Source organism: Salmo salar, chromosome 09 (genome assembly GCF_965601325.2).
Source record: "Salmo salar chromosome 09, fSalSal1, whole genome shotgun sequence".
NCBI classification, from domain to species: Eukaryota; Metazoa; Chordata; class Actinopteri; order Salmoniformes; family Salmonidae; genus Salmo; species Salmo salar.
The window spans coordinates 95,144,046-95,169,550 of NC_138299.1; the positions used below are offsets into that span (position 1 = coordinate 95,144,046).

Below are 25,505 nucleotides of genomic sequence, written 5' to 3' on the forward strand. Positions count from 1 at the left end.
CAACGCATGAAACATGGGACCAACACTTTACATGTTGCATTTATATTTTTGTTCTGTGTTGAAGCTGGTGACAGTGTGTCAAAGCTGGGACCTAGATACTGAAAAGCAGCTTCTATCTCCAGGCCATCAGACTTAGTCACCTCTTGCCGCCCTCTGCCCAGTACCCTGCCCCATAGAGACCGCTGCCCAACGTACATAGTCATTGAACACTGGCCACTTTAATATTTACATGCTGTTTTACTCACTTAATATGTATATACTGAATACTGTGGTCAAGGCTCATCCTATTTAACTACTGCTGTACACACCTTTTCTATTATACTGTCCATACACACCCTCATATATATATATATGATTTGATCCACTTTTGTGAAATGGTAACAGCTGGGAATTATGTGCCAAAGGAGCATCATTGGAGCAAGTCTAAACTCAAAGGAAGAATCTCAATTGGATTTCCTTGACTCCTGGCGTCCTCTCTTCTTGCCTCCTCCTCAAAACCTATTGGAGGAGAAGGTAAGAGGGAAGGGACCTCTGATGTTCTCATCCAATGGGTTTTGAGAAGGAGGCGAGGAAATAGGACACGAGGAGTCAAGGAAACGCAATTGAGATTCTCATATTGATATGCTTCTTTTTAATACTATACCTTGTGTCCGACCTCTATTTAAACAACACCATGTGTTGAATAGTCAGGTAGAAACTCTCATGTGAAACAGCCAAAATCACAAAGAACAAATAAAACTTCCATTTAGATTTTAAAGGGCATCTCCACCACTTTTCAAGCTGATATTCATTATCTCCAGCACAATAACAATGTCTATATATGTTAAGAAAAGAAACGATTACATCTTTGCTTCGTCTGCTCAATGAGAAGGTTTGATTTATACTGAAGATTTTATCCTGTAGATGGAAAAAAAGTCTTGAAAGATTTTGGGAGAAAGTATGACTTAAAGTTAACATTGACATCAGCTTTAGGGAGCGGTAATACGGTAAACAATAATGGTTGTAACTGAGATTAGTTGTGCGAGTGATCTTAGCACATATAGATGGTTTAACAAGAGATAATCTGTCGATCATACAGTGGCCATCGATGGTTGCAATAGGCCCTATATTTCTATCCGCAGGAGAGAATATGTTGTTGACTTAGGTCTCTCTTTATGTAGTGTTGTGTTGTCTCTCTTGTTGTGATGTGTGTTTTGTCCTATATTTATATTGTATTTATTTATTTAATCCCAGGCCCCTGTCCCCGCAGGAGGCCTTTTGCCTTTTGGTAGGCCGTCATGTAAATAAGAATTTGTTCTTAACTGACTTGCCTAGTTAAATAAAGGTTTAATAAAAAAATAAATAAACTAAATTGTAATGTGTTATCACTCTTGTGAACAGTCGTTGTGTCTTTGACAATTTCCATGATCATTGAAAAATCTGCCACAATAGCTGCAACAATGGTCTTTCTCCCCTCTGTGAATCTTCACATGCCTGCTCAAGGTCCCACTCAGAGTGAAGCATTTTCCACAATATTTGCACCAATATGATTTCTCCCCTGTGTGAACTCTCATATGCCTGCTTAAGGCTACACTTTCAGTAAAGCCTTTTCCACATTATTTGCACTGATATGGTTTTACCCCTCTAAGAACCATCATATGATTGGACAGGGTTTTACTACAGCTGAAGCATTTCCTACATTCTTTGTACCAGTATGATTTCTCTCCTGTGTGACTCCTCATATGTATTTTGAGAACACCACTCTTAGAGAAACATTTGCGACAAACATAACAAGAAAGTTTTTCTTCAGTGTGAGTTTGCAGATTATGTATAATTTTGTCTCTGTCCGTCCTGCCTCCAGCACTGGTATGGAACCTTTCTCCTTTCGTTGTCTGTTTTCTCTTTGATTTGAGTGTCTTAGACCCTGACAGTAGTCCTCTACTTTCCACCTCATCACTTTCCCTGTTTTCACTCTGAGCTGCAGAACCGTCTGGATTTACTGCAGAGGGGTTGAGAATCATTGGTTGGTTCTGATACTCTAATCCTCTCCATCGGGGTCTGTTTTAATCTCTATAGGTGTGTTGGTGGGTAGAGAGTCCCTCTCTCTGTTCTCCATAGTTTGGGTTTGGTGAAGATGTGAGGGCTGAGGTGGGTTCTCCTGATCACAGTCATTTTCCACACAGGCAGGAGAGAATATGAACTATATGATATCAGCCTCCCCCAGTCCTTGAAGCTGCTCTTTCTCCTGACTGGTCCTGAGTTCATCTTGTTCCTCTTTAATTTGTCTGAGCTCTGGGTCCTCCTGCCTCAGACTGGGGCTCCACTCCTGCTCACAGTGCTCCTGCACAGGGGGAATGTCCTCCTCAGATATGGGGAGAGTGAGCTTCTGGGATCTGATAAAGTTTCTGACAATTCAATAAATATTTGGTCTAAAACTAAATCCAACGTGTTCTTCTCTAAGTCCTGTCTAAAACATGCAATTACAAAATTTGAAAAAGCTAACTAGTTTATTGGTTTTAGTACACAGAGAATATGCTATGGGATTCAACATTACAATTACAGCGTTGCCTTTCTACTTGTATATTTACAATCGTGTACCTTTGGCTTCTATCTTACCAAGATGCCATATGAATGATTGATGTTGATACAGTTGGAAGTCGTCAGTACAAACCTGCTCTGTGTAACTTTACCTACGTCATTACTACTAGTTTTCCGCTCGGCCGATGAGAACTTCCGGTGCACAGTTTTGAATCTTCGTTGTTCGCTTTCGGTTGCTATCCGAGACGTGGGCCCAAGCAAATGTACTGACCATAATCTTCAAAGGTAACGTTGTGTCCCGATTCGCGAAAATCTAATATTGAATAAACAAATAGTAATGCATAGTGAGTTAAACACGAGAAACTGTAACGTTTAGCCTTTATTTACAGTCGTGGTTATAGGGTTTTTGGTAGCAGGCATTAGCTAGCGTGCTATCCGGTATCATTGGGACTTCCATATCCCCTCATTGAAGTTTACATTTAAAATGGTTTGGTAAGAGTTAGTCTAGCGTTGCAATACCTCAAATCTCGACGATGTTAGGTAAGCGTTATGGTTAAGGTTAGTTAGGGGTTAAGGTTAGTTAGGGGTTAAGGTTAGTTAGGGTTAAGGTTAGTTAGGGTTAAGGTTAGTTAGGGTTAAGGTTAGTTAGGGTTAAGGTTAGTTAGGGTTAAGGTTAGTTAGGGTTAGTTAGGGTTTAGGTTAGTTAGGGTTTAGGTTAGTTAGGGTTTAGGTTAGTTAGGGTTTAGGTTAGGGATATATATCGGATAGCACAGACCATTAGCTAGCTAGGCTACTACTACATACTTAATCAAATACCTAGATAAAATACATTTGCCTGCTACGAGAATGTGTCTTGCTATTGTTGGCTAATAAAGATACTGCATTATCAAAATGTGTCTTGTTTGTTTTCATTGCCCAAAGAGGGCTGGCCAGGGCATTGCTAACTGTCGGTGGGTACGCAGCCCGGGCATCTTGTTACCGTGTTGTTTCCAGATAATACTCATATTGTCCCCCTTACAGAGAGAGAAAGGGACCATGGATGACGATAATCACAGATTATTTCATAGAGTTGCAGAGAAGCTGGGCTGGTCAGAGAAGGGAGGATTGGAAACAGCAGAACAACAGGTATGTTGTGGTTACTTCGTCACATGAATTAGAACCACCAGTGATTATCTTAATCAATTGCACACTATTTCCTATGTAGTGCTCTATATAGGGAATAGAGTCCTATAGTCCCCGGTCAAAGGTAGTGCACTATATAGGGAATAGAGTCCTTTAGTCCCCGGTCAAAGGTAGTGCACTATATAGGGAATATAGTTCTACAGTCCCCGGTCAAAAGTAATGCACTATATAGGGAATATAGTTCTACAGTCCCCGGTCAAAAGTAGTGCACTATATAGGGAATACAGTGAATAGTGCACTATTTGTTTTGACCAGAGTCCTATAGTCCCCGGTCAAAAGTAGTGCACTATAGGGAATAGGGTTCAATTTCAAACACATCCTTTGTCTTCTCTGCAGCTGATTAAGAGCATCAGTAAGACTCTGCGTCTGGCCGTAGGCTGTCATGCCTCCAGGGGTGCTCAAGACCTTCCTCCCCCAGTCCAGCTACATCTGCTAGACAGTGAGGAAGAGGATGACAGAGGCTCAGGGAAAGAGAACCAGGTCTCCAAGGGCAACAATTACAGGACCAAGGTGTTCATGGAGTCCAGTGACGATGATTTCGACCAGTGTAAGTGAGAGTCAGTGGGTTGGGTTACTAGACTATTAGGATATAAAGGGCTGTTTCCAAGAGGCCTGTTAAACATGTTCTCTGCTTCTGTGCTGAAGGGTGTCTCCTTGTTGCCAGTTATATTAAACCTGGACTGATTTTTGCTTGACTTTACCTACGACTGCTGTCTTTTTGTTCACCTGGAAGATTCCTTTACACCTGGTCCAGAGCTGTATGAGCGTTGGCTAACTCGTGATTATGGTTGTCATGGTGCTAAACATGTATGCATATGACAGCTATGCATTGAAATACTGTAGTTGAATGAATTAATCTCCATCTTCTTCTTGTCTGTAGTTCTTGTGGAGCAGGCTACACCCAAAACTGCTTCTCGGAAACATTGCAGTGCTGCTAAGAAAGTCAGGTAAAGTAGTGATTTGTCCAGCTAAGGTTGGTACAATTACCGTATAACTGTAACTGACAGTTATTTATGAAGACCGTCATGAAAATAAAATACCTGTAAAAAAACAAAGATGGGACAGCATTAGTGCCCTGTTGAGTCCGTTTCAAACATGGTGGATAAATGAAGATAATTCACTTTACCATAAATAAATAAAAAGTGTGCCGTTCCGGTCTGCTTAACGGGGTGATTCTCCCATAGACACCAATACAATAGCAGCTGACTGTAACGTAACCAGAAAAAATCAGGGAGTGGGATGTCTTGTTTCCTGCCTGGTATTGTGATGCAATCATTTCCATGGAAATGTAGAATGTTCATTGAAGTGATGTTAACTGATGTGGCTCATGCAACGGAATGTCTTTTTTTTAAATGTCAGTTGAGTTCAATCAACAAATAGCAGCACATTTTACTTCCTGCCTTGCTCATATGGGTACACTCACAATGGCCGCCAGTCCTCCCATTATGCCATCATTGACTTGAATGGGGATGCCCGTTCTATTCATTTTATCTCTATGGCAGCACATGCAGAGGAGAGTAGAATATTATAATTGTTTATTTTATACATTTCTTTGCCGTTATTACAGTGACAGCTCTCATTTGGCTGGCCAATTACCGTCATCCAAGATTCCATAACTGTCACAGTCCTACTTCCAGCCTACATAGCCTTGTAGTCTTATGGCTCTATTCAATCAATGTCCGATCATGCCGACATATGCTGCGTTTACCGTGAATGCTGTCTCCGCTAACCTCGTAACATTGCCTTTAAATTTCAATCACGCTGTAACGCTGAACTTCCACGATACGGATTGAATAGTGCCCTTAATCCCCTTTTCTCTATCTAGTCATTCAATTGGACAAAATGTGTTGTTTATTCTCTGATTCTCTCCCCTCTAGTGAACCAGTCCTTGTATTAAGCTCAGACAGTGATGACCACTTTGAAAAGTGTAAGTATCATACTGCTGCCTTGACATATGTATTGGGGAAGTCATGTTTTGATCATTGTCATCATATTCTGAAACCCAATGAGGCTTCAGAATCCTTTATTGAAACATTGTATGTTGTATGTAATTTGTAAATGGGTCTTTGCCATGTCTAATTTGGTGTATGTCATTTCTAAGTCAAAGAACAGAAGTCTTTCTGACTGTCCGGGGCCCGGTTTCCTAAACGCATCTTAAGGCTATGTTCATTGTTAGAACCTTTGTTGGAGCATCGTTAAATCTCACAGCTGTTTCCCAAAACAGTCCTTACTAAAGTTGTACTTGAAAACACTTGTTTACAGACTGCCTCAAACTACTTGTAGAACAGCAAAGTGTGTCGTTAGATTCCAATTGTTTTTACCTACCACGTCACTTTACACACAGAAGATCGCCACTAAACACAGAATCAAGATGTGTATCAGTCTCTCTGTGACCGCCAATAACTTCACAACCTAGTTGATTTACAAATACTAAGTTGCCGATGTCATTGCAATTGTTAGAAACAAGCGAAGGATAAAAATCTTTGAAAACAAAGCTTCAAATAAAAACCGAGAGGACTGCATTAAAAGACAAAAAGCCTACCTACAGTATAAACTATAGACCTATATATTATAAATAGACTACCTACAGTATAAACTATAGACCTATATATTATAAATAGACTACCTACAGTATAAACTATAGACCTATATATTATAAATAGACTACCTACAGTAGAGACTATAGACCTATATATTATAGACTACCTACAGTAGAGACTATAGACCTATATATTACAAATATACTACAGTATAAACTATAGACCTATATATATATACTGCTCAAAAAAATAAAGGGAACACTTAAACAACACAATGTAACTCCAAGTCAATCACACTTCTGTGAAATCAAACTGTCCACTTAGGAAGCAACACTGATTTGACAATAAATTTCACATGCTGTTGTGCAAATGGAATAGACAACAGGTGGAAATTATAGGCAATTAGCAAGACACCCCCAATAAAGGAGTGGTTCTGCAGGTGGTGACCACAGACCACTTCTCAGTTCCCCTTTATTGGGGGTGTCTTGCTAATTGCCTATAATTTCCACCTGTTGTCTATTCCATTTGCACAACAGCATGTGAAATTTATTGTCAATCAGTGTTGCTTCCTAAGTGGACAGTTTGATTTCACAGAAGTGTGATTGACTTGGAGTTACATTGTTTAAGTGTTCCCTTTATTTTTTTGAGCAGTGTATTATAAATAGACTACCTACAGTAGAGACTATAGACCTATATATTACAAATATACTACAGTAGAGACTATAGACCTATATATTACAAATATACTACAGTAGAGACTATAGACCTATATATTATATATTTCAATGATTAAATACATTTCATGTTCATTTAATAGTTTTATTTTGCGATTTGTCTACCGTCTGTAACTTTTCCCTCAATATGTTTCATAATGTGAAGCCTAACTTGCCAAATCCTGATTCAGTGCATTATTATAGGGTAAGCATTAGAATAAGCCACCCCAATATTTGCAGCCATAGGTGATAATATCTTTAGGAGCTGATCCGTCATCAGTATTGTGAAGTAATTCTAATGTGAAGTTAAGATTTGAATGGAGAAAGCTGATCCAAGAGCAGCGTTGCCTTTCTTTCAGTCCTATCAGTATGGACACATTCTCCAACGTACTTAGTGAATGTTCTCTCTGTGTGGGGTTTTGGGAAACGTATTTTTCGTCTTCGGCCATTGTAGGAAAGATGCATCATTAAAACACTCGTAAGTTCCATCACTGTCGGGGAAACCGGGCCCAGGGCCCTTCCATATCTCCAAACTCGTGTCATTGTCCCCACGATGAAATCGGGGAGGGGACTGTAGATCGGTCTCCACCCGCCTGTCCATACATTCGTACGTTAGTCACACGGTTTTGACTAATCTCTGGTGAATGATGAGGTAAATAACGGAAATGTGTTAGTCACAGCAGAGAGGAAAAGGCCAAGTGAGAGGTATAACTGGCGCTGCTGCATCATGTAGGATGACATGTTTACTGTTCCCTTGTGTCTCGTCTGGTGCCCCTGAAGTCCTGAGCCGTGTGAAAACTCCCAAGCCTAAACTCAAGGAAGCGGAGCGTGGCAGTGTAGACAGGTACAGTGGTCCCAACCTCTTACCATGACTATGGTCCCTATCGTGTGTTAAATACTCAGGTTTATCTCCTGTTTTGTCCTCAGCCTCAAAAACTTCGTTGTCGACAGCTTTTCCTCCGATGATGACTTTGTCGCTGAGAAGAAGAAAAAACCTACCTCTAAAGGTAACATTGACTGCTTCCCTAATGGCAACTTATTCTCTATTTAATGTACTACTTTTGACCAGGGCGAATAGGGCTCTATTCAAAAGTAGTGGACTATTTAGGGAATAGGTTGCCTTTTGACCCGCTATCGTTGACTGTCCTCATACATGCTTGTAATAATCTGAATTACGTTTCTAATAAGTTCTTTCTGCTCGATTTCAGTTCAGCACTGTGATTACTTTTATTTGCATAGCCAGAATTGAAGTAATACCCAGGAAGCCTTGGTTAATATGATATATTGTCACGGCTAGGGGAGTTGTTCGGCTGACAGCGTTACATGGAGACTCATCATGTCTTCTACAGGTGCCTTTAAGACCCCTAAGCCGTCATCCTTCCAGACCCCAGTCAGAAGACCCCTGTCCCAGTGTGACACTCCAGTTTTCCTCAGCGACAGTGAAGAAGATGGTATTGTGATGAAGAGCACGTGGAGGACATGCCACCCTGTGCACCAGCCGCCGCTGTCACAGACGCACAAAGTCAAAGTCCTACAAAGTAACCAGAAGGACAAAATCTTCTTTACCTCTCCCAGCCCTCCTCTGCCTTCCCTCTCTCCCAGCTCTCCTCCTCTCTGCTCCTCCTTCACCCCATCCCCGACCCCCCTTCCACGGCGGAACTACTCAGCCCCGTCGAAGGTGGAGGACTCAGCCAGCTCAGAGGAAGAGTTCCTCAGCTTACTGGACAGAATTAAGAAGAACCACAAGACCGGCAACACCCCAACACCTAAACCCAACACGGGTAACACCCCAACACCTAAACCCAACACGGGTAACACCCCAACACCTAAACCCAACACGGGTAACACCCCAACACCTAAACCCAACACGGGTAACACCCCAACACCTAAACCCAACACGGGTAACACCCCAACACCTAAACCCAACACGGGTAACACCCCAACACCTAAACCCAACACGGGTAACACCCCAACACCTAAACCCAACACGGGTAACACCCCAACACCCCAACACCTAAACCCAACACGGGTAACACCCCAACACCTAAACCCAACACGGGTAACACCCCAACACCTAAACCCAACACGGGTAACACCCCAACACCTAAACCCAACACGGGTAACACCCCAACACCTAAACCCAACACGGGTAACACCCCAACACCTAAACCCAACACGGGTAACACCCCAACACCTAAACACCTAAACCCAACACGGGTAACACCCCAACACCTAAACCCAACACGGGTAACACCCCAACACCTAAACACCTAAACCCAACACGGGTAACACCCCAACACCTAAACCCAACACGGGCAACACCTAAACCCAACACGGGTAACACCCCAACTCCCAACATGGGTAACACCCCAACACCTAAACCCAACACGGGTAACACCCCAACACCTAAACCCAACACGGGTAACACCCCAACACCTAAACACCTAAACCCAACACGGGTAACACCCCAACACCTAAACCCAACACGGGAAACACCTAAACCCAACACGGGTAACACCCCAACTCCCAACATGGGTAACACCCCAACACCTAAACACCTAAACCCAACACGGGTAACATCCCAACAACACCTAAACCCAACACGGGTAACACCCCAACTCCCAACATGGGTAACACCCCAACACCTAAACACCTAAACCCAACACGGGTAACATCCCAACACTGGTAACACCCCAACTCCCAACATGGGTAACACCCCAACACCTAAACCCAACACGGGTAACACCTAAACACAGCTCACAGTAATAAATCAAATCATATGTTTTTTTGTCACATGCGCTGAATACAACCTTACAGTGAAATGCTTACTTACAAACCCTTAACCAACAATGCCGTTAATAAAAAGTTTTAAAGTATTTACAAAAATAAGCTGAAGTAAAAAAAATATTAAATAAGAGAAATAGAAAAATACAGAATAATTAAGGAGCTACAATAAAATAAGTAGCGACGCTATATACAGGGTGTTAGGGTACAGAGTCAATGTGAGGATGCTATATACAGGGTGTTATGGTACAGAGTCAATGTGAGGAGGCTATATACAGGGTGTTACGGTACAGAGTCAATGTGAGGAGGCTATATACAGGGTGTTACGGTACAGAGTCAATGTGAGGAGGCTATATACAGGCGGTACTGGTACAATGTGCGGTGATACAGGTTAGTCGAGGTAATTGAGGTAGTATGTACATGTAGGTAGATGTTAAGTGACTATGCATAGATAATAAACAGAGATTAGCAGCGACGTAAAAGAAGGGGGGGGGGGGCAATGCAAATACTCTGGGTAACCATTTGATTAGATGTGCAGGAGTCTTATGGCTTGGGGGTAGAAGCTGTTTAAAAGCCTCTTGGACCTAGACTTGGTGCTCTGGTACCGCTTGCCGTGTGGTAGCAGAGAGAACAGTCTATGACTAAGGTGGATGGAGTCTTTGACAATTTTTTGGGGCCTTCCTCTGACACCGCCTGGTATAGAGGTCCTGGATGGCAGGAAGCTTGGTCCCAGTGATGTACTGGGCCGTACGCTCTACCCTCTGTAGTGTCTTGCTGTCGGAGGTCGAGCAGTTGCCATAATGAGTGTAATACAGGGGGATCTTTCTGTAAAGTGGGGCGGCACAGACCTAAAAAGGTGTTGGATCAGAGAGGGTAACGTAACAAAATAAATCTGCACGCTGGTATACTGCTCCCAACATGTTTTTAAATATAAGTCTTATATTTCTGTTCACGGTGTCCACCAACAAGGCTTCTGCCAGCTGTGGTCTTTAATTGGTATATTTCCTTTTTTGTTTCTATATCACGTCATCTCATTGGCTGCCTCCTGGTGTGTGTGAATCCAGGGCCCAATCAGAAGCCCCCCCCGTCAGCTCCACGGCCAAAAGCCTCGAAAGAGGTGGTCCCTCGGCCGTTAGTGAGAACGCCCTTGGATCTGAAGACCCCGGTGCGGCCGCTCGTCACCAAACCCACTGGATCCCAGACGGAATACACACTCAAGACCAGCAGCCTTTCCTCCTCCAGGTAATACTGACCAGGGCCTGGGAGTGTAGCTCAATACTCTACTGACCAGGGCCCTGGGCGGGGGTGTAGCTCAATACTCTACTGACCAGGGCCCTGGGCGGGGGTGTAGCTCAACACTCTACTGACCAGGGCCCTGGGCGGAGTGTAGCTCAATACTCTACTGACCAGGGCCCTGGGCGGAGTGTAGCTCAATACTCTACTGACCAGGGCCCTGGGCGGGGGTGTAGCTCAATACTCTACTGACCAGGGCCCTGGGCGGGGGTGTAGCTCAATACTCTACTGACCAGGGCCCTGGGCGGGGGTGTAGCTCAATACTCTACTGACCAGGGCCCTGGGCGGGGTGTAGCTCAATACTCTACTGACCAGGGCCCTGGGCGGAGTGTAGCTCAATACTCTACTGACCAGGGCCCTGGGCGGAGTGTAGCTCAATACTCTACTGACCAGGGCCCTGGGCGGAGTGTAGCTCAATACTGTCTCCTCTCCTTCACCTGTTCTACACTGATCTAAATACATAGGTTCAGGGAAGTGTTTGTGTGTGGCTGAATCTGTCTGTATTTCTCTCCTCAGCGTATCAGACTCCAGGCTGTATTTCTCTCCTCAGCGTGTCAGACTCCAGGCTGTGTTTCTCTCCTCGGGGTGTCAGACTCCAGGCTGTGTTTCTCTCCTCAGCGTATCAGACTCCAGGCTGTATTTCTCTCCTCAGCGTGTCAGACTCCAGGCTGTGTTTCTCTCCTCGGGGTGTCAGACTCCAGGCTGTATTTCTCTCCTCAGCGTATCAGACTCCAGGCTGTGTTTCTCTCCTCAGCGTATCAGACTCCAGGCTGTATTTCTCTCCTCGGGGTGTCAGACTCCAGGCTGTGTTTCTCTCCTCGGGGTGTCAGACTCCAGGCTGTGTTTCTCTCCTCGGGGTGTCAGACTCCAGGCTGTGTTTCTCTCCTCAGCGTGTCAGACTCCAGGCTGTGTTTCTCTCCTCAGCGTATCAGACTCCAGGCTGTATTTCTCTCCTCGGGGTGTCAGACTCCAGGCTGTGTTTCTCTCCTCAGCGTATCAGACTCCAGGCTGTGTTTCTCTCCTCAGCGTGTCAGACTCCAGGCTGTATTTCTCTCCTCAGCGTGTCAGACTCCAGGCTGTATTTCTCTCCTCAGCGTGTCAGACGCCAGGCTGTGTTTCTCTCCTCAGCGTGTCAGCAGCAGGGTGTCAGACTCCAGGGTGTTTCCTCCAGTCTCTGTCAGGACCAGGCTCCAGCTACAGCCGCAACTTCAAACAGACCAAGGAGGAGCTCACCAGCAGACTTTACCACCTGTACAACACCAGCGTGTTCAACAGCAAGGTAAACACACACTTTAAGCATACATAGTGTTAGGTTCTAAATAAAGGAGTAAAAACTGACCGACAACTATGAAAAGCTCAAACCAAGTTTATTCATCCAATGGGTCAGACAGGTGAACAGACAAAGATATGTTCCCACCAGCACCAGTATAGATACTCCAATTTAGGTGAATTATTCCTTCCCTCTATACGTTACACCTTTTTTGCTAGGCAGGAAGTTAAGTGATGTGGGTAGTAAACTGTTCCTTCTCCCTTAATGTGACCTGCCCCCCCCCCCCCATTCCTCACTAATCCACAGCTCTCCACCCTCAGTGACTTGACCTGCCCCCCCCCCATTCCTCACTAATCCACAGCTCTCCACCTTTATCAGTGACCTGCCCCCCCATTCCTCACTAATCCACAGCTCTCCACCTTTATCAGTGACCTGACCTGCCCCCCCCCCATTCCTCACTAATCCACAGCTATCCACCTTTATCAGTGACCTGACCTGCCCCCCCATTCCTCACTAATCCACAGCTCTCCACCTTTATCAGTGACCTGACCTGCCCCCCCCCCCCATTCCTCACTAATCCACAGCTCTCCACCTTTATCAGTGACCTGACCTGCCCCCCCCCCCCCCATTCCTCACTAATCCACAGCTCTCCACCTTTATCAGTGACCTGACCTGCCCCCCCCCCCCATTCCTCACTAATCCACAGCTCTCCAACTTTATCAGTGACCTGACCTGCCCCCCCCCCCCATTCCTCACTAATCCACAGCTCTCCACCTTTATCAGTGACCTGACCTGCCCCCCCCCATTCCTCACTAATCCACAGCTATCCACCTTTATCAGTGACCTGACCTGACCTGCCCCCCCCCCCCCATTCCTCACTAATCCACAGCTCTCCAACTTTATCAGTGACCTGACCTGCCCCCCCCCCATTCCTCACTAATCCACAGCTATCCACCTTTATCAGTGACCTGACCTGCCCCCCTCCCCATTCCTCACTAATCCACAGCTCTCCACCTTTATCAGTGACCTGCCCCCCCATTCCTCACTAATCCACAGCTCTCCACCTTTATCAGTGACGTGACCTGCCCCCCATTCCTCACTAATCCACAGCTCCCCACCTTTATCAGTGACCTGACCTGCCCCCCCATTCCTCACTAATCCACAGCTCTCCACCTTTATCAGTGATCTGACCTGCCCCCCCCATTCCTCACTAATCCACAGCTCTCCACCTTTATCAGTGATCTGCCCCCCATTCCTCACTAATCCACAGCTCTCCACCTTTATTAGTGACCTGCCCCCCCATTCCTCACTAATCCACAGCTCTCCACCTAAAACAGTAACCTGCCCCCCCATTCCTCACTAATCCACAGCTCTCCACCTTTATCAGTGACCTGCCCCCCCATTCCTCACTAATCCACAGCTCTCCACCTTTATCAGTGACCTGCCCCCCCATTCCTCACTAATCCACAGCTCTCCACCTTTATCAGTGACCTGACCTGCCCCCCCATTCCTCACTAATCCACAGCTCTCCACCTTTATCAGTGACCTGACCTGCCCCCCCCCCCCATTCCTCACTAATCCACAGCTCTCCACCTTTATCAGTGACCTGACCTGCCCCCCCATTCCTCACTAATCCACAGCTCTCCACCCTCAGTGACCTGACTTGCCCCCCCATTCCTCACTAATCCACAGCTCTCCACCTTTATCAGTGACTGCAACCATTTGATTGCCTTTCCCTTACTCAGTAACATTCCAAGCTTCATTGACTCCACCATATATATTCTTCCTACCATTAACTTGTGGTGTAACAACCAGACAGTAGCCCTTCCCCTCTCCAAAGGATCCCTGATGTCTAACAATAACACGTTCTGACAGAATGTAAACGTTCTACATTCCCCTCTCTCCCTCAGTGACATGAATAAGGTTAACCTCTTGAGCATCTGATCCCGTTAGCGGGATCAAAATCCAGCGAAAAATCATATCGCCAATTAGCATTAAAAAATTATCATAATTTTTTACAAAAATAAAAAATATATATATTTTTTTTTTATAGATACACCTCTCCTGAATCGACCCACGTCGTCCGATTTCAAAAAGGTTTTACAGGAAAAGCAAATCATTATATTAGATGAGTCCATCGTAAAAAGCAGCTTCATAGCCATTTTCCGACCAACCACTTCCATCACATATTATCAATAAACAGCTAAATGTAGCACTAACCTTTTACAAACTTCATCAGATGGCACCCCTAGGACATCATGTTATACAATGCATGCATTCTTTTGTTCAATAAAGGTCATATTTATATATAAAAACAGCATTTTACATCTCTGTCTGACGTTGACTACCTAATTTCCCCTCAAAAGCGTCCCGGTAAACAATGCTACGTTTCAATAAATTGCTATACTATAACGATTTTTTAAATGTATATTGTCAATCTAACATTTATAGATGAATATCTCTTGAGAACACCCGTCATACCAGATTTTAAATTAACTTTACTGGGTAATCACACTTTGCGATAAAAGGAGATGCGATACTCAGAAAATCAGCTAATATACAGTGCTCGGCGCCATCTTGGACGCAACAGTATGAACCATCTCATCTTCAATAATATTGTCAATAATCGCCTACCTTTAGTTGTCTTCATCAGAAAGCATCCCAGGTCCACAACAGATGTATTTTCGGTCAAAAAGTCCATACTTCACGTTCCATTAGCCTGATGTTGGTAGCGCGTCCTATGGCTCTCTCCAAACGCAGCTCTGCACTTCATACTGAAAGCAATCCTCGCGCATGTAGGTTCGTTCAAACATGTCAAACGTTGTATAAAATAAATGTTCAGGGCCTCTAACACCAAGAGAGCCAATAAGATTCGAGGGGGATGATTTCATTGCCTTTAAAACCGTTTCCAAAGGTGGGGGCAGACATGGCCGCCGGCGTCATAATGGTGATGGCCCATCCCCTGTGACCAATTTCAAACTCCTGTCATTCACTGAGTTTTGACTCTATAAGGCTCAAACCACTGTGAAAGGACTGGCGACATCTAGTGGAAGCAATAGGAAGTGCCAAAATATTCCTAAACCCCTGTGTTTTTCAATGGGATAGGTTTAAACTCAATACAACACATCAGGTATCCACTTCCTGTCAGAAAATGTCTCAGGGTTTTGCCTGCCAAATGAGTTCTGTTATACTCACAGACACCATTCAAACAGTTTTAGAAACTTTAGAGTGTTTTCTATCCATATATAATAAGTATATGCATGCCCTATCTTCTGAGTTTGATTAGTAGGCCGTTGAAAATGGGAACGATTTTTTTTCAAAATGCGCTGTGGCGCCCCCTATCCTAGGGTATCCTCAAGAGGATATTTCATATTTTCAAGTTTAGAAGTCAGAACCCATCAACACACAGGTTATAAGCATACATATACTGCCATATCACTTGGAGAGTGATAAAGATGGCATCTTATAAAGTGTTTTGTGTTCACTTGCACCTTACCATCATGTGACCCGGGATTATCTTGTATGTTTTACCTCCTCTTGCCTTTATAACATCTTTGTGCCCCAGCTGCCCAGTAACATGTCAGTGAGCTGGAATAAGAAGATGAGAAAGACTGCTGGCTACTGCATCACAGGGCAGGAGAGAGGTGGGAACCGATACGCCCGCATCCAACTCTCTGAGAAAGTCTGTGACTCTGCAGGTAAGGCTTCACTGGTTGAGAAACTAAGGACATGTATGTTGTTATAACATTTTAAATTAGGTTCTGGTGTAAGTCTTTTAAAGTTCAACTTTAATGTGAATAGCCTGTGTCTGTATGATAACAATATCTCCCACCTTCCCTCATTCTCACCCGTCCTCCCTCTCCTCCTCTCCTCTCTCTTCCAATCCCCATCCTCCCCCTTCTCTCCTCCCAGACCGTCTGCGTGACACGTTAGTCCATGAGATGTGCCACGCTGCCACCTGGTTGATCAACAGTGTGAGGGATGGGCACGGCCCCTTCTGGAAGCTGTACGCCCACAAGGCCACGCTGGCACACCCCGAGCTGCCCATGGTCACCCGCTGCCACAGCTACGACATTAACTACAAGTACCAGTACCAGTGCAGCCGCTGCAAAAACACGTAGGTCAACACTAACTTCCTGTCTGTCCCTGGATTACACTTACATGAATGCTGTTTTAGTGCTGCAAATGAAGTGGAGTTTGGGGATATTAGATGGATTTGTTTAATCCAAGGAAACAGTCATTCCATCAAATGAAATAGTTGTCCTGTGTGGATCAGCAGGGGTCACATTACACCAACAATATATACTCACTGTGTTAATCACTGCGGATAAGTGTCCACTAAATTGCATTATATTATTGCTATATTAGTTACCTGAGTCTAAACTACAGTATGTATTGTCACAGTTTATAGTTATGCTGTCAGACTAGGTAGTTTAAGCCCTCAGTCTACCATGGATCAATTCATGGCTAAACTGTAAAACCAGTTGATGGCTAAACTGTTCTCTTCCTGCCCTCTGTAGACTCGGTCGTCACTCTAAGTCTCTGGATACCCAGAGGTTTGTGTGTGCCCTCTGTACGGGTCCGCTGGTCCTGCTCACCCCCGCCAAGCCCCGGGCGCCCACGCCCTTCGCCAACTTTGTCAAGGAGAACTATGGCAGTGTTCGCCAAAACCTGGTGGGTCAGAGCCACGGTGAGGTAATGAGGAAACTCAGTGTTGACTTCGCCACCAAGACCAAACTCAGCCAGAACTGAGAGGGAGAGAGAGCGTGTGAAAGGGATGAGGTGGAATCATTCTAACCTGGATTAGACCTACATTACTTTCTTCTCCTGGACTATAAAGCACTCTTGATAACTCTTGATAAAGCACTCTTGATAACTCTTGATAAAGCACTCTTGATAACTCTTGATAAAGCACTCTTGTTCAGTAGTATCCATAAAACCCTCCCTGAACATGCCTTCTTCTATTCATTCCTTGAAGGTTTCCACTGCTCTGATTTGAAGCAATGGTGGGATCCTTCTCTTTCATCCATCCTAATGTCAGATCAGTGGGATCCTTCTCTTTCAACCATCCTAATTTGTTAAAGTAGTGGGATCCTTCTCTTTCATCCATCCTAATGTGTTAGATTAGTGGGATCCTTCTCTTTCAACCATCCTCATGTGTTAGATTAGTGGGATCTTCAAGTTGATAGGTCTGTCTTAAATACCTCTGTGTATGTATCAGGTTTTCAGAGGCAGCTATGGTGAGTCTGTCATTCCTTACCTCTAACTGGAGTCTCACCGTTACAGTGAAATGAGCCAAGAGAGACACTGAACAGTGACTAAAGGCAACGTGAATCAGTCATATTGTTGTTGAGCCTGCCTGTGACATGGATTCATACCATTTAAATATCATTTTGTGACCAACTGTTTACAATTACTTGAAATATTAAATCAGAAAATTGTTCCATGAAATTTAATACGGTGCATAAAAAGCAGATGTGGCAACTTCACATAATTTGTTACATTTTGAAAGTTTGTTTTAATGTTTTTTTCATGTTTTGTTTTTGAATAAAGATTTGATGTTTTACACATCAGTGTCAACTGTACAGTATAGACATATCTGATGAGTCACTGGTAAACTAACATCACTAAGGTGAGGATTGAGTCAATAGGCTAGAGAAGGGTATTTTGCATCAACACTATACTTACACACAGACATATACAATACTGTACAGACATACAGTACCAGTCAAAAGTTTGGATGCACCTACTCATTCAAGGGTTTTTATTTGTACTATTTTCTACATTGTAGAATAATAGTGAAGACATAAACTATGAAATAACACATATGGAATCATGTAGTAACCAAAAAAATGTTAAACATAGCAAAATATATTTTAGATTCTTCAAAGTAGCCACCCTTTGCCTTGACAGCTTTAAACACTCTTGGCATTCTCTCAACCAGCTTCACCTGGAATGCTTTTCCAACAGCCTTGAAGGAGTTCCCACATATGCTGAGCACTTGTTGGCTGCTTTTCCTTCACTCTGCGGTCCAACTCATCACAATTGGGTTGAGGTCGGGTGATTGTGGAGGCCAGGTCATTTGATGCAGCACTTCATCACACTCCTTGGTCAAATAGCCTTTTACAGCCTAGAGATGTGTTGGGTTATTGTCCTGGGGAAAAACAGATGAGAGTCCCACCATCACACCTCCTCCTCCATGCTTACCGTTGGGAACTACACATACGGAGATCATCCGTTCACCTACTCTGCGTCTCACAAAGACACAGAGTAGGTGAATGGAAATCTGCACAATTTCCTTTAAATAGCCTACAATTAAGTATTTTGAAATACTTGAAGGGTATTTGAGTTAGTGTATTCTAGTATTTTTTTAAATACTTTCCAAATGTCTTTGAAAGTAATTGAAATACCCTAAATAGTATTTGAACCCAGGTCTGACAGACACTCACCTTCAGCTGTCTGGCTGACGGACGCTCACCTTTAGGTTATCAGATTCTTAATAGATTCCAAATCTACAGTTGAAGTCGGAAGTTTACATACAAAATTCCCTGTCTTAGGTCAGTTAGGATCACCACTTTATTTTAAGAATGTGAAATCTCAGAATAATAATAGATAGAATTATTTATTTCAGCTTTTATTTCTTTCATCACATTCCCAGTGGGTCAGAAGTTTACATACACTCAATTAGTATTTGGTAGCATTGCCTTTAAATTGTTTAACTTGGGTCAAACTTTTCGGGTAGCCCATTCCTCCTGACAGAGCTGGTGTAACTGAGTCAGGTTTGTAGGCCTCCTTGCTCGCACACGATTTTTTTTAGTTCTGCCCATAAATTGTCTGTGGGATTGAGGTCAGTGCTTTGTGATGGCCACTCCAATACCTTGACTTTGTTGTCCTTAAGCCATTTTACCACAACTTTGAAGGTATGCTTGGGGTCATTGTCCGTTTGGAAGACCCATTTGCGACCAAGCTTTAACTTCCTGACTGTCTTGAAATGTTGCTTCAATATATCCACACAATTTTCCTCCCTCATGATGCCATCTATTTTGTGAAGTGCACCAGTCCCTCCTGCAGCAAAGCACCCCCACAACATGATGGTGGCGCTACAAAGTATTAACTTAAGGGGGCTGAATAATTTTGCACGGCCAATTTTTCAGTTTTTTATTTGTTAAAAAAGTTTGAAATATCCAATAAATTTCGTTCCACTTCATGATTGTGTCCCACTTGTTGTTGATTCTTCACAAAAAATTACAGTTTTATATCTTTATGTTTGAAGCCTGAAATGTGGCAAAAGGTCGAAAAGTTCAAGGGGGCCGAATACTCTCGCAAGGCACTGTATAAAGACTAACTGATGAGTGGTCATGACAGTAAGGAGATGAGGAAGGAGATGAGGAAAGGAGGTTGTCTAATTGAACTAGGACAGGCCTGGATAACTGACTAATGACTTGACTAGTACATAACATGTAAAACCAAACCACAATCTCCTCTGTATGTCCCCAACACCACCCTCTACCCTACAACACCCTGGTCCAGTCTCAGTACAGGCAGGTCTTCTAACCCCTCAACACCCTGGTCCAGTCTCAGTACAGGCTGGTCTTCTAACCCAACAACACCCTGGTGCAGTCTCAGTACAGGCAGGTCTTCTAACCCCACAACACCCTGGTGCAGTCTCAGTACAGGCTGGTCTTCTAACCCAACAACACCCTGGTGCAGTCTCAGTACAGGCTGGTCTTCTAACCCCACAACACCCTGGTGCAGTCTCAGTACAGGCTGGTCTTCTAACCCTACAACACCCTGGTCCAGTCTCAGTACAGGCTGGTCTTCTAACCCCACAACACCCTGGTCCAGTCTCAGTACAGGCTGGTCTTCTAACCCCACAACACCCTGGTGCAGTCTCAGTACAGGCTGGTCTTCTAACCCCACAACACCCTGGTCCAGTCTCAGTACAGGCTGGTCTTCTAACCCCACAACACCCTGGTGCAGTCTCAGTACAGGCTGGTCTTCTAACCCCACAACACCCTGGTCCAGTCTCAGTACAGGCTGGTCTTCTAACCCCACAACACCCTGGTCCAGTCTCAGTACAGGCTGGTCTTCTAACCCCACAACACCCTGGTGCAGTCTCAGTACAGGCTGGTCTTCTAACCCCACAACACCCTGGTGCAGTCTCAGTACAGGCTGGTCTTCTTCATGATGCGGAGGAACTCTCCCTGATTCACCTCGCCGTCTCCATCCCTGTCTGCCTCCTCGATCATCTCCTGGAGGTTGGAGTGGAGGAAGGAGGAGAGAGAGAGGAATGTGAGGGGAGGAGAGAGAGAGGAATGTGAAGGGAGGAGAGAGAGGAATGTGAAGGGAGGAGAGGGAGAGGAATGTGAAGGGAGGAGAGGGAGAGGAATGTGAAGGGAGGAGAGGGAGAGGGATGGGAAGGGAGGAGAGAGGAAGGAGGGGAGGGATGGAGAGGGATGGGAAGGGAGGAGAGAGGAAGGGGACAGGGAAAGGATAGGGATGAGGAGAGAGGAGGGAGAGGGAGAGAGATGAGGAGAGAGGAAGCAGGGGACAGGGGAAGGAGAGGGAGGGAGATGGGAAGGGAGGAGAGACGAAGCAGGGGACAGGGGAAGGAGAGAGATGAGAGAGGAAGCAGAGGAAGGCGAGGCAGAGAGATGAGGAGAGAGGAAGCAGGGGACAGGGGAAGGTGGGTGGCAGATTCACAGTAAATGACTAAACAGAAGCCTTAGCAGTGGACCGGTATGTATATTTCTCTTGACAAATTAAAACTATCTTGTATCCTATCCCATATCATCCTGTCGGTTCGTGTGTGTGTGTGTGTGTGTGTGTGTGTGTGTGTGTGTGTGTGTGTGTGTGTGTGTGTGTGTGTGTGTGTGTGTGTGTGTGTGTGTGTGTGTGTGTGTGTGCGTGTGTGTGCGTGTGTGTGGGGGGGGGGGGTACAGTGCTGTCCAGGTGTATGTCTCACCTGCAGTTCCTCGTCAGTCAGGTTCTCTCCTAGTTCCTTGGCGACCCTCTTCAGGTTCCTGAAGGAGATCTTCCCTGTCTCATCATCATCAAACAGACGGAATGCTTTCAGGATCTCCTCCTTAGAATCCTTCTCAGCCTGAGTTGGTAGACAGTTACAGCACAACGTAATACAACACAATACACTGTAACACAATACAGCATGGTGAGACAATATCACAAAAATACCCTGTAATACAACACAATACAATAGTTGTGAAGTAAAATGTACAACTCCTATCCAGTGGTGGAAAAAGGACTCAATTGTTATACTTGAGTAAAAGTAAAGATACCTTAATAAAAAATGACTCAAGTAAAAGTGAATGTGACCCAGTAAAATACTACTTGAGTAAAAGTCTAAAAGTATTTAATTTTAAATATACTTAAATATCAAAAGTAAATGGATTTGCTCAAATATACTTAGGTATCAAAAGTAAAAGTATAAATAATTTCAAATTCCTTATATTATGCAAACCAGATGGCACAATTTTTTGTATTTATTTGTAATTTATGGATAGCCAGTGGCACGCTCCAACACTCAGACATTAATTTACAAACAAAGCATTTGTGTTTAGTGAGTCCGCAGTAGGGATGACTAGGGATGTTTTCTTGATAAGTGTGGGAATTGGACAATTTTCCTGTCAAAATGTAATGAGTACTTTTTTTATTTAACTAAGCAAGTCAGTTAAGAACAAATTCTTATTTACAATGACAGCCTAGGAACAGTGGGTTAACTGCCTTGTTCAGGGGCAGAACGACAGATTTTTACCTTGTCAGCTCAGGGATTCAATCTAGCAACCTTTCGGTTACTGGCCCAACACTCTAACCACTAGGCTACCTGCCGCCACAACACTTTTGTGTGTCAGGGAAAATGTATGTAGTAAAAAGTACATTATTTTCTTTAGGAATGTAGTGAAGTAAAAGTTGTCAAAAATGTTAATAGTAAAGTACAGATACCCAAATAAACTACTTAAAACCTCTTACATCTAGATGTTCCGCTAGCGGAACGCTTCGCCAATATCCAATGATAGAGCGTGGCGCGAATTAAAAACACCTCAAAAATCCAAAACGTCAATTTTTCAAACATATGACTATTTTACACAATTTTAAAGACAAGACTCTCGTTAATCTAACCACATTGTCCGATTTCAAAAAGGCTTTACAACGAAAGCAAAACATTAGATTATGTCAGGAGAGTACCCAGCCAGAAATAATCACACACCCATTTTTCAAGCTAGCATATAATGTCACAAAAACCAAAACCACAGCTAAATGCAGCACTAACCTTTGATGATCTTCATCAGATGACACTCCTAGGAATTTATGTTATACAATACATGCATGTTTTGTTCAATCAAGTTCATATTTATATCAAAAACCAGCTTTTTACATTAGCATGTGACGTTCAGAACTAGCATACCCACCGAAAACTTCCGGTGAATTTACTAAATTACTCACGATAAACGTTCACAAAAAACATAACAATTATTTTAAGAATTATAGATACAGAACTCCTTTATGCAATCGCGGTGTCCGATTTTAAAATAGCTTTTCGGTGAAAGCACATTTTGCAATATTCTGAGTAGATAGCCCGGCCATCATGGCTAGCTATTTTGACACCCACCAAGTTTGGCACTCACCAAACTCAGATTTACTATAAGAAAAATTGGATCACCTTTGCTGTTCTTCATCAGAATGCACTCCCAGGACTTCTACTTCAACACCCAATGTTGTTTTGGTTCCAAATAATCCATAGTTATATCCAAATAGCTGCGTTTTGTTCTTGCGTTCAAGACACTATCCGAAGGGTGACGCGCCGGCGCGTATCGTGACAAAAAAATTCTAAATATTCCATTACCGTACTTCGAAGCATGTCAAACGCTGTTTAAAATCAATTTTTATGCGATTTTTCTCGTAAAATAGCGATAATATTCCAACCGGGAGACCTTGTTTTCATTCAAACACTGAAAATAGAAAATGGACTCTTCACATGCACGCTCGCACCAGTGTCATTGTTCTCAGAACGACCACTTTCCAAAACCCCTACTGTTTTTCGCCCAGGGACTGCAGAGTTATCATTCCCCGTTCTGGCGCCTTCTGAGAGCCTATGGGAGCCTTAGAAAATGTCACGTTACAGCAGAGATCCTCTATTTTCGATAAAGAGGCTACAGAAGGCCAAGAAATGGTCAGACAGGGCACTTCCCATATAGAATCTTCTCAGGTTTTGGCCTGCCATATGAGTTCTGTTATACTCACAGACACCATTCAAACAGTTTTAGAAACTTTACGGTGTTTTCTATCCAAATCAAATAATTATATGCATATTCTAGTTTCTGGGCAGGAGTAATAACCAGATTAAATCGGGTACGTTTTTTATCCGGCCGTGAAAATACTGCCCCCTATCCTAAACAGGTTAAGTAGTACTTTAAAGTATTTTACTGAAGTACTTTAAACCACTGCTCCTATCACATATTTTGGTTGTTACAAGCACTGACAGTGTTTGCTCTTGACAGTAAATTTTTTATTACAAAAACAGACATTATTTACTCACTATGTTATTTTTCTTACCATCTTCTGAGTCATGACGCTGAGAAAATCAGAGAATGAGATCTTTCCTGTTCCGTCCTTATCCACCTCCGTCATCATCCTCTTAATCTCCTCTTTCTTCGGCTCAAACCCCAGCGCCCTCATAGCAACCTAGAGAGAGAAAGATTGATAGATAAAAACAGATGAGTTGGTTAAAACCAGGTGTGTTAGTGTTGAGTTGGAACAAAAGCAAACCGTAGCTCCTCGGGATGTGTTAACCGACACTGTATTACTAAGCATTATGGGTACTGTAATACATTATGTTACGCAAACATTGTCCCTGTGCATAACCCCTAACCCTGACCTCTGACCCCTTACCTTTAGCTCCTTGACTTCAATGTGTCCGGAGGCGTCGGTGTCGAAAAGTTCAAAGGCCTCTCTGATCTCTTGTTTCAGCTCCTCAGTGAGCTCTGACTTGGGGCTGGACTTCTTCCTGGGGGGAGGGACCGGACCTAGGGACGGCCTCTTTACACTGGTCGCCTAGCAATGGCAACAAGGAAGCACATTAAGGGTTGATGGGCGCATCTCAATGGTTCTAAGTGGATTCCTTGTCTAATCTCCTTCAGTCCAGCTATGCTAGAATATTGAGATGCAGCCGGGAGATAAAGAGATAGGGAAAGCCTTAGAAGGGTGTATTTTCAGTTGTCATCTTGTATCTACATAGGGCCATTTCAATGTAAAGTCAGATAGTCTGGGGGAAACATGCCATAAATAGGGAGACAATGTGTCATTTAAAAAAAGCATGACCAGCCCTAAAGCTGATTATTTACAGATAGCTGGCAACAGAATGAACGCTTTCAGGACATGGGAAAATATGCATCATTGCTTTTTTCATTCGGATTATTCACATCTCATTACTAGCCCTATCAAATAATATACACGTTCTTCCATTGAGTGAGTATTATTCCGATCAGAGAGCCAGTTAGGGTTAATACAGGTTGTGGTAGCCTCAGTGTAGCGAGGCCTTATGTAACTTGTAGCATAAGCACAAGGAGCATCAAACCAGAACCGCTCCATCATGGACACACTCACCATTTCAGATGATCACTCGCGAAGGCAGCAACAAGAGAGCCGTAGATTTACTAAAGAGTTTCCTGTCTAATCTAGTGATGTCGCTCCTCTCTCTCCTCCTATCATCCAGGCAGAGATGAGATCATACACAGAAAAACGGACCATTTATTACAGGGGAGCAGATATGCCGTTATTAACAAGCATAGTACAATGTTATAATAGGGTTAATATAATGTTTGCGTAATAAATGAAGAAAATAAAATTAAGATTTCCAGTCAATGAGCGCAGTATTCAGTCAGTGCTATAATCATTTTGATTAGTCTGTGACTGTGCACTCGATTTAGCTCATTCTGCACGACGGGTGTGCAAAATGGCATATTCAGAATGGAAACAATTCGTACGAAGCTAAATCGAGGGCATGTAGTCGGGCGAGAAGATTATTGGTCGTTGACGACATGTGGTATAAAACGCTATACGATAATTGGTTGAATTGATCTTTGAAGCTCTGATCCAGAATCTGTTCTAGGGGCGTTTACACTCCACCCACTATGGGTGTGGTCTCACTGTGACTATGTCCTGGTTGGTCAGAGCAGTGGCGTTCTTTGA

General features: G+C 43.7%; 2 protein-coding genes across 3 annotated transcripts; one reads left to right on the top strand and one right to left on the bottom strand.

Moving 5' to 3' along the window:
* Positions 1–2,677: 2,677 nt before the first annotated feature.
* gcna (germ cell nuclear acidic peptidase) lies at positions 2,678–17,867 on the top strand. Of its 2 annotated transcripts, none has more exons than XM_014213153.2 (13): positions 2,678–2,802; positions 3,538–3,642; positions 4,036–4,246; positions 4,580–4,646; positions 5,577–5,626; positions 7,733–7,796; positions 7,880–7,959; positions 8,302–8,733; positions 10,801–10,978; positions 12,158–12,308; positions 15,865–15,997; positions 16,212–16,416; positions 16,820–17,867. In XM_014213153.2, exons 2-13 carry the CDS (start codon positions 3,553–3,555, stop codon positions 17,049–17,051), a joined length of 1,893 nt encoding a protein of 630 aa, XP_014068628.2. In that variant the 5' UTR covers positions 2,678–2,802; positions 3,538–3,552; the 3' UTR covers positions 17,052–17,867. The 2 variants fall into 2 exon arrangements, with proteins under 2 accessions (XP_014068628.2, XP_014068630.2); XM_014213155.2 differs by having other exon boundaries at positions 8,302–8,490.
* A 302-nt stretch (positions 17,868–18,169) lies between these two features.
* LOC106612201 (caltractin-like) lies at positions 18,170–25,292 on the bottom strand. Its single transcript, XM_014213157.3, has 5 exons — positions 24,921–25,292; positions 24,207–24,368; positions 23,871–23,999; positions 21,265–21,402; positions 18,170–20,551 (listed from the first exon to the last, which is right to left on the bottom strand). The coding sequence occupies exons 1-5, from the start codon at positions 24,921–24,923 to the stop codon at positions 20,462–20,464; spliced, it is 522 nt and encodes a 173-aa protein (XP_014068632.2). The 5' UTR covers positions 24,924–25,292; the 3' UTR covers positions 18,170–20,461.
* Positions 25,293–25,505: the final 213 nt, after the last annotated feature.